The sequence below is a fragment of the Fistularia commersonii genome, chromosome 14 (genome assembly GCF_037954325.1).
Source record: "Fistularia commersonii isolate RoL2024-O1a breed Wild chromosome 14, RoL_Fcom_v1.0, whole genome shotgun sequence".
Lineage (NCBI taxonomy): Eukaryota > Metazoa > Chordata > Actinopteri > Syngnathiformes > Fistulariidae > Fistularia > Fistularia commersonii.
The window spans coordinates 895,305-905,000 of record NC_141297.1 but is presented as its reverse complement, the minus strand read 5'-3'; the positions used below and the strand labels follow the sequence as shown (position 1 = coordinate 905,000).

The 9,696-nt window shown below is 51.6% G+C and overlaps 1 protein-coding gene across 15 annotated transcripts in view; it reads right to left on the bottom strand.

Moving 5' to 3' along the window:
• rap1gapa (RAP1 GTPase activating protein a) overlaps window positions 1–9,696 on the bottom strand; it is a 32,154-nt gene that overhangs the window by 20,083 nt on the left and 2,375 nt on the right. For 11 of the 15 annotated variants that reach the window (XM_086160080.1, XM_086160064.1, XM_086160070.1 and 8 more), the window contains exon 2: window positions 2,561–2,596. In XM_086160080.1, coding sequence (XP_086016206.1) covers window positions 2,561–2,596 — 36 coding nt within the window. Of the gene's footprint in view, window positions 1–1,906; window positions 2,013–2,560; window positions 2,597–7,769; window positions 7,793–9,696 lie in introns of those variants that run through there. The other 4 variants (XM_086160067.1, XM_086160077.1, XM_086160074.1 and 1 more) reach the window with 3 other exon arrangements.

Genomic DNA, 9,696 nt, shown 5'->3' with positions numbered 1-9,696 from the left:
TTGACCCCGGTTGACCCCGGTTGACCCCGGTTGACCCGGTCTGGTCTGTTCGACCCGGTCCTGAATGGATGGATGACAGAAGCTCATCTCCAGAGGTGAACCTGTGACACGCAACACCATGAATGCCACGCTCAACATGCTAAGCTAGCTTTTTTTCAGCGTTCAGCGGCCGAGAGATGGAAGGTTAACGAAGAGGATCCGAGCCCAGTCCCGTCGCCTGTCAATCAGTCGATCGATCGATGGACGGATGGATGGACGGACGGATGGATGGACGGACACGCCCCCGACTCCATGTCTGGAGGTGGATGCAGGAGATCGGGGCTCCCGAGGGAAATCAGCGGCGTTTACTGTCCTCGCTAGGAGCCGCCGGGCTCAGGCTCGGGCGGCAGGGCGACCGGAGGCGCGGAATTGAAACCCTCGTCAAGTTGGATCAAGACGGATCAAGATGGATCCGGGCTTCTGGCCGTGGCGAGGTCACCTGGCGGCCATGAAAAGCAGACCTTATCGGAGGAGGAAGTGACGCCGCAGCCTTCTTGACTGCAAACATGTCCTCATGTACGGAGGACCTTCTCACCGCAGGCGGACGTCCACCTTCAACAAGACCTTCCATGGATGCTGAACACCTCACACACTCACACACTCACACCAGGGGGCGCTGGTGAACACTATACACTCTGACCGGGGAGTGAATGAGTGAGTGAGTGAGCGAATGAATGGATGAGCGAATGTCTGAGTGAATAATTGAACTAGTGAGTGAGTTTGGATGTGAATGAATGAATGAATGAATGAATGAACCAGTGAGTGAATGAGTGAGTGACTGAGTGACTGAGTGAGTGAGTAAAAGAACTAGTGAGAGAATAAATGAATGAATGAATGAGTGAATGTCTGAGTGAATAATTGAACTAGTGAGTGAGTGAGGATGTGAATGAATGAATGAATAAATGAATGAATGAATTAGTGAGTGAGTGAATGGACGAGCCAATTAGTGAGTGATAGAGTGAATGAATGAATGAATGGCTGAGTGAGTATGTGAATGAATGAATGAATGAATGAACCGGTGAGTGAATGAGTGAGTGACTGAGTGAGTAAAAGAACTAGTGAGTGAATAAATGAATGAATGAATGAATGAATGAGTGAATGTCTGAGTGATTAATTGAGCCAGTGAGTGAGTGAGGATGCGAATGAACGAATGAATGAATGAACTAGTGAGTGAGTGAATGAAGTAGTCAATTAGTGAGTGACAAAGTGAATGAATGAATGAATGGCTGAATGAATGAACTGGTGAGTGAATGAACTGGTGAGTGAGTGAGTGAACTAGTGAATGAGTGAGGATGTGAATGAATGAATGAATGAACTAGTGAGTGAGTGAGTAATTGAACCAGTGACTGAGTGAGTGAGTGAATGAATGAATGTCTGAGTGCATAATTGAACCAGTGAGTGAGTGAATGGTTGTGTGTCTCTACAAGAAGGGAGAATGAAAGGGTGAATTCTAAGTCTCTCTCTAGGCTGTGAATGAAAGGGTCTCTTAGAGTTTGAATGAGAGGGTGAACGGTTGCACACTTCTGAGAGAGAGAGAGAGAGAGAGAGAGAGAGAGAGGTCCATTTACAACATGATAGTCTGGCCTGGACCAATGACAGGCCTCCTCTGGAGCGAGCGGGGGCGGGGCCTGAGGTCATGTGTTCGCCGTGGGCGGGCGGCCGGTATTTTACGCCGGCGGCCGTCAGACACAACCGCAAAACCGAGGTGGAGCCCCGAACCATGTCTGATGGCGTCGGGGGGCGGGGCCATGCATTCGGCGGGGGGGGGGGGGGGGGGGGGGGGGCTCACATGCATCGCACCCTCCTTCGGCGGCGGCAAAATGGCGGCGGCAAGCGGGTGGGAGGGGAGGGGGGAGGAAACACTCACCAGAATTTTCTGGGCCTGCCGATTCGGAACGGCGTGCAGGGCATTTTAGCAACTTTAGCAACTTTAACTCGACGCTCGGAAAAACACGACCCACACCCACGCCGGAGATCCCGGGTGGACCTCCTCCTCCTCCTCCTCCTCCTCCTCCTCCTCCTCCTGCCGGTGAAGGTCGCACATCCAAAGATCTCCGCCCGCCCCGTCACTCCTCTCCCACAACCTCCTTTAGCATCCTGTTCTCTCCTTTTCCTCCTTCCTCCTCCTCCTCTGCAGCTGCAGTCTGCAGGAGGACCACGCCGCCTCCAGGACCGTCCACCGAGACCCACAATCCTGCATCCGCAGACCGCCAACACCTGCCCTGCATACACTACAGCTGTCTGCAGGAGCACACACACACACACACACACACACACACACACGGCACTGCGGAGAGCAGAACCGTTTGCCGTTCATCTTCCTCTTCCTCACACTCTCTCTTTAACACCCCCCCCACACACACACACACACACACACACACACACACACACACGGGTAATGTGTTTGGCTAACCTGCTGACACACACACACACACATACATACACACACCAGGGTGGTGCCATGCTGACACTGAACCAGGTTTAATGGACGAGTGGGAGGAGGAGGAGGAGGAGAACTCACCATTTGCTCCTGGCCTTGGAGAAGGTCTTATCTACCCTGGAAGAGAAGAAGCAGAAGCAGGATGTCACTGCTCATGGGTTGAGGTCGTATGAGGCTCGCACACACACACACACACACACAAGGAATTCACAAATCTCCTCTCTGGTCTTCCTCCAGACCTTCTCCAATGTCAAATTCATTCTACCCAGATCTTCTCCATCCCTCCTCTGTCCACCAGAACATCTAAGATGTCCTTCTGATGGCTGCAAAGAGAACCTCCACCTCTCCAACTCCTTTCTTCTCCTCGGTGTCTCCAGACCAGACACCAAAGCGTTCTGCACCTTTCCTTTCGTTCTGGCTGATCCTCTTTTCTCCACGTTCCTCCACCTTCTCAGAACTGATGAGCCTCATTTCTAAAGCTCCTCCACCTTTATCTCCAGCCCCCGTAGCTTCACCGTCCCTCTCTGGTTCCTCTCGGGTTCCTCTCATTCACAAACGCGTCCCATCTTGCTGCAGCTTCATACCTTCCCGCCTCTAGAAGCTCCATCCAATGAGCAGCAGATAGAGGTGAAAGAAGAAGATAGAAAGGCAGAAGATAGATGTCTCCTGACATCTGTCCGAGGCTGAGGGGAGGATCAGCGCCCGGCTGTTTCTTCTGCGTGTCCTGAAATCACCCGGTTCAGGCCGGCGCCACCAGAGGGCGCCGCTCCTCAGGTGTGGAAGGTGAAAACCGTGGCATCAATAAATCAGGGCGTTGTTACGAGGCCGCGATCTGACCTCCATTTTTAATGTTTGCGAGACGTCGTACGCGTTCATCTGTGCGCGTCTTTATCAACGTTCCGCTAGCTTGAGTTCCTTGGATTTCTTGCTGGCTTTCCGTGTCTAAATGTCGGCGTTTTTACGCAATTTATGCAAAGTTTACCGACGCGGTAAATCGATCAGCAGCGATTTTATCCACTTGTATATGAACGTGGAAGAACATCAGCCAGAAGGAAAGGAAAGGTGGAGGAGACGAGATGGTTTACAAACACTGACAATGACCAAGAGGTGAAGATGTTGAGGTTCTCTTTGGAAGGGAACTGGATGGAGAGGACCAGCAATGAGTGTGTGTGTGTGTGTGTGTGTATACGTGTATATGTATGTACAGTGATCCCTCACGACAACGCAATTTACTTTTCACGGTTTCGCTACTTCCTGGATTTGCATGGTGCATTGTGTTCTGCATTCTGATTGGCTAAAAAGTCACTCCGCTTCTTCTCTACCTGTGCGTCAATAACGTTGCAGTTTAATATGTACACGTGCGTAAAACAGCTTGACAAATTTACATGACGTACGTGCAAATTCTCTTGCAATTTCGAGTTAAAACCCATAATGTTGACAAAACGCTCTGGAGCGACAAAAGCACCTTGCAGGGCCCAAAAGGCAGCGGAAGATGCTATCTATGGCAGATAAAGTTAAACTTCTGGACATGCTAAGGGAAGCTAAAAGCTACGCGGCTGTAGGTCGGCATTACGGAATGAATGAATCTTCCCTTCGTTCCATAAAGAAGGAAGAAAAAAACATAAGGACGACAGCAGCGATAAGCTTTAATAAGGATGCAAAAAGGGTTGCAACTGTCTGCAATATTTTTCATAATCATTTTTAATTTTCTCCCGTTTAATCCAATGACTCGGGTCGCGGTGGGCGGAGCTAATCTCCGCAATTCGAAGCCTTCTGTTCACATTGATGATTAAAATGATTATTTGACAGTCCAGTACAGAAGTTATTTGTTGAAAAAAACGTTTCTAAAGTACTGCACTTTTATCTGTGAAACAAATGATTGAGCCTGTAAAATGGTTTGTTCTTCCTTTTCAATGTATAATATTTAATTGTATAATAATTGTAAAAAAAAAATAAAGGTTTCTACGTCACGGATTTTGCCTTCCACGGGTTCTTTTTGGAACGTAACCCCGCCAAAAACAAGGGTTTACTGTATATGTTTATACATTTGGGTCTGTGTGACACTATATGGACAAAAGTACTCCTTTTCTGGCAGATGAACTGAAGTGACGTCCTGTTCTTAATCCATGGGGTTGGATGTGTGGTGGGTCCAACCTTTGCTTCTGGAACACCTTCAACTCTTCTGAGAAGGCTTCCACAAGCTTCAGGAGTGTGTTAATGGCTATTTCTGACCGTTCTTCAAGAAGCGTGTGTGATGTTGGAGGAGAAGGCCTGGCTCTCCGTCTCCTCCATCCCAAAGGTCTTCTCTGGGTTGAGCTCAGGACTCTGCAGGCCAGTCAGACTCTGACCTTCGTGTCTTTCTGGAGCTGCTTTGTGCACTGGTGCACGCTCACGTTGGAGAAGGAAGGCTCCGGCTCCAAACTGTTCCCATGGAGGTCTTGGTCTGCTGAAGCTGGAAGAGTTCATTTCACCAGAATCCCTCCTCCACCAAACTTCACACTTGGTGCAATGCAGTCATACAAGTAATGTTCTCCCGGCGGCCGCCGAACCCGGACTCGTCCGTCGGATCGCCGGATGGAGAAGCTCTCTGCGGACCGATCTTCAGCTCATCTGAAGGCCACATGAAGCTTGGAGGTCTGTAACCACTGACCCTGCAGAGAGTTGGCCACCTCTCGGCGCCACGGGCCTCGCCGTCCCCTCAGTTGCCGTGGTTCCCGATCGCTTCCATGTTCTTCTCATCCGGCTGAAGGTCGATTGTGGAACAATCAGGACTGTATTTGTTGATGCTTCCTATCACGGCTCCACGCTGGAACTCACCGAGATCCTGAGAGACTCCCCTTCTTTCACAGATGTTTGGAAGAACAGCCTGCATGGCGAGGTGCTGGATTTCATCCACCTGTGGTGATGGAAGGGACTGGAACATCTGACTCCCATTATTGGGATGGACCAGCCAAAACTCTTTCGCCATATCATGTGAATATGTATATATGTGTGTGGGATGAAGAGGCCCGTGTCGGGGATCCATCACGGAGAAGATCCGTCCCGAGAAGAAAGATCTACCGTCGTTCTCGACTCCAGGGCCTCCAGGCCACGTGTCACGGAACCCGGACGGATGTGGCGATGTATCTCCGGTCCATCCCGCCACCCTCCCTGCAAACGCCTCCGGCGCCACTGAGAGTGACATTCTCCAAACCTGGTCCAGCTGCTCACGTTCCACAGGATGCTGATGGAGTGAGGTCACCCCAGGAGAGCCCGGGTGATTGGACGGAGGCCCCCGGACCCAAATGCCCAGAGCCGACGCAGGAAATTTGCAGTAAACCCCCGCCCGTCGCTCCCGAATGGAACTCGATATCAGGAAAGCGGGGAATTATTTTGTGGGTTCGGAAATGAGTCTCGTGCACGGAGGAGCCCACGTTCTCCTCGGGGCTTCATCTCCTTCACCAGCTGATGGTGTTCTCCTCCCAGGATAGCATCAGCGTCCCGAGCGTACAAATGCTGCCGTGCCACAACAGGCTACGCACTAAAGCTGCTCCGCTGCATTCCTATCACGGTCTTTGCATTCCGCAAGGTGTGTATGTGTGTGTGTGTGTGTGTGTGTGTGTGTGGAGGGTTTGTGAAACAATTCCAAGCCTGCGATGCATCATCCAAAGCCCTGCAGGCAGAAAGATCACATTCACCGATAAGAAACTTGGGAACAACACTTGTATCCAACAGTGGTGTCATAAGATTGTCGCCTCCGGGAACTCTGGTCTCGTTAACGGTGGAACGATCAGGTAATTATAGGTTTATCGAATTGAAATCACGTCATACCAGATGTGATATTTGGTGGCCAGAAGCGGAGCCTCAAGCGATTGGTTCAGCTGAGAGGTCCTAAAAGCTCAAGTGGCTTTAGGAGGAAGCTCACCTGGGAGGTGCGAGAACCTGCAGCGTCCCACCTCCCCGCCTCTCCTTTTATTTCTTCATTAGCAACTGGTGGACCCGCCGCAAACACACTCCGACATACATCGCAACATCATCTGCGAAATGTCACATCTGTATTTGACGACAGCTGTGGGTTCGGTTTTCCACAACAACACTCGTCCGGGCCAGGGGGAGCTCGGGAATCCAACCGGGAATGTTTGGTTTCCATGACAACCACTCTGACGGCGAGATGTCGACTAAACAAACTATTCTGGTTAGCGTGGACACAGAGGTAGGCTATCACGAATGCGCTAGTGCTAATGCATTAGCGACCCATGAGTCATATTAGCTCATCGGCGTCTGAGAAGCGTCCACTTGGCGAGCCGGCCCGCCGCCGCCGACACACGGCGCAGCTCGCGCCCAGCGGGTGGTCGCTAAACACTAGCAAACGCTTTCCCAGGCTCTCCCAGACGCTCGCCGAGGCGCGGACCACATGGGTGGTTTCCATGGAAACAAGCACCGGAGGGATAAGGGGGCCTCACGGCGGCCGCGCGAAAACCCCTCGACCCTCGTCACGTCAGCAGCCGTGACATTTGAGAAAAAGAACAATTTCTACAACTTAATCCAGAATTAATATTGAGCGCCACCGGTAATTTCCCCTTTCCTCACCAGATGCAAAGAGAACCCGCACCCCCCGCCGCCGCCGCCGCCGCCGCCGCCACTTCAACAATTAGCCGAGACCTATGGTTTGCGTCGAAGTCAACAGCGTTGCAAGTAGGTCAGCAGACGTGGCTGAGGAGGCGGCCCGGAGAAAATCCAGCTTACAAGCAAAACAAGTTGGTTGTTCAGCCATAAATCTGCTGCCGTCACGCGTCTTTGTTTTCTTTCCGCAGGAAATATAAGAAGTGCTCAAAATGTAATCCTCAGAAAACAAACACCCGTCAAAGAACCGTCAGGCTCAGACTCCGTCCCAGGAAGTAGCCTCCTCCTGGAGAACCCTTTCGTTCCCCACGGGTTGGAAGGTACCAGGCTGTGACCTGCACCTTCAGCTCCACTCTCCAAAACAAACCACCACAGAAGAAGAAGAGGACAACAACATGGAGGGGGAAGCTGCCACAGCGCTCGTGGAATAATAAGTGTTTTTATCTTCTCCCTGCACTGCTTCTACCCACATGAAGGACTTATTCTGGTCCAAAATGTAGATGTTCCTCTGCGAGCCCCGGAACCCTCTCGGAGGCATAGCAGGACAGAGAAGCTCGGACCTCTTCGTCCCCCGTATTCTCAGGCTTTTCTCTGACGCTCAAGACCGGGACAGGCAAGAAGTATCTGCTAATGGATGTGGCTTATGAGTTCCGGCGAGCACCCACGGATCTCCAAGAAGACCTCGCACCTGAGCGGGAGCTGAGGTGGTCCCAGGTTCCTCCGGAGTCCCAATGCACCGCTTCAAGACCACTTCCTGCAAAGGTTCCAGGAGCTCCAGAAAAGGGGCCACTGACTCTTACAAAGCTGAACATCACAAGCTCCTTGACGACCACCCGGCGTGTTCGAGGAGACGAGAAAAGGCGATACGTCCCTGCAGCCGGCCGCTCGCCGAGTGTGAAAACAGAAATAGGAAGGCGTCAGAAATAGAGCCGGGGACAAACACTGCGGCAAACAATAGTGAAAGTGAGCGCTTCCAGGCCGGGAGGACCGTGGGTCGGCCCGGCGGGGGCTGAATGAGCCCATTGATCCAGAAATGGGCGTAAAGTGGCTGAATGTTCTCATTTAGCGACACTACAGTAGCGTACAGTGTGTGTGAAATCACACACACACACATTGATGGCGACTGCTCGTAGCTGCCGCCATATGAAACGCATCCACCTCCAGCACACGGCACGTGATTGATAGCGACGTCATTTGTGAATCACGCCGATCGCTATCATGCTATCACGCCATCATGCTAATCAGACTGTTAGCGTGCCGTAGCGACATTGGTCCACCCCGCCGACATCAGATGACTACCTGAACATCGGTAGGCGACGCCTTTTTCCCAAAACATGGTCATTTTGTGAAATATGGCGTGGTGCGCTTTGGGGGCGTGGCTAACTTTTGATTGGCGGGTCTCTGCCTCTTTATATTATTATTGTTTATCTAAAAATCAAGATCAAAATTTTGCCATTCTGCACCCATTGAGTTTCGTCCTTTCAAAACAAGCTGATGTTTGGCCTCATTCATTCATTCATTCATTATCTGCGACCTCAGCTCTGATTGGACGAGAACCAGAGGCTTCACCCTGGATCCATCATGAGGACACGTGGAGACGTTCAACCATTCACCCTCTCGTCCACACGTCTGGACGACGCAGGGTCTCCAGTGAAGCTCCTGCATGTGTTTGGACGGTGGGAGGAACCCGGAGAACCCTGGGGAACCCCACGCAGACACGGGGAGAACATGGAGGCTCCACACGGTCATTGGCTTCACGCCGTGACCCGACGTTTGCATCGTTTGAAAGTCCAAGCGGCGCGACGACGGAGATCAAGCAGATGTCGAGCAGCTGGAGATTTGGGACGTGTTCGCGCCCAAATTAGGTTCCACGTGGTCCAACGCTCTGCCGGGGTCGGCGTCCTTTGGATGAGATGTTCCTGGTGTGCTTTCAAATGTCACCCGGGGCCTCTTTGGGCGAGCGGCGTCACCGCGTCCAGATTAGAAGGATCAACACGGATAAAGAAAACACCTGCTCACCAGCGGAGCATTAAATACACTACAATGACATAAATAAAGATATCAAAGATGGCGGTAAATGGTCTCCACTTATCTGGCACTTTCATCACCTTCCTTTCAGGAAGCGTTCACCTAGCGAGCCGCTCTTCTGGGGATCCGTCGTCAGATCTCCAGCCAGGGGGCGGACAACCTCTCTGTGTTGAACAATACACTTAAAAACGTTTTTGAGAATGCTTGTAGTTAGCGTTAGCCTAGCCTTCCTCTGCCGAGGGCCCTCTCCTGTCTCCCTTCATCAGTGCATGATGGTGGCCTCATGTCTTCTCCAGGGTCTCTCATTGGACAGGTTCCTAGGGTACGTGGCTTGATCTCCTGCGGCGTCTGGTCAGGGGTCCATCATTGTTCATTCTCTAATGAATATTTAAGTTCTGATCGCATCATTTCAGCTATTAGGAGGTAACTGCTAGCGCTAATGTTATTAGCAATGGCTCATTCGTGGCTGTTCCTCCCGACCCTTGGACTCCCACTGTCTCTTCCACCTTCTTGCTTTCTAACCTTCCCTCTCTCTCCCGGTTGAGGCCGCATCCGTCCCGGATCCGTCAAAGACGGCGGTAAATAGT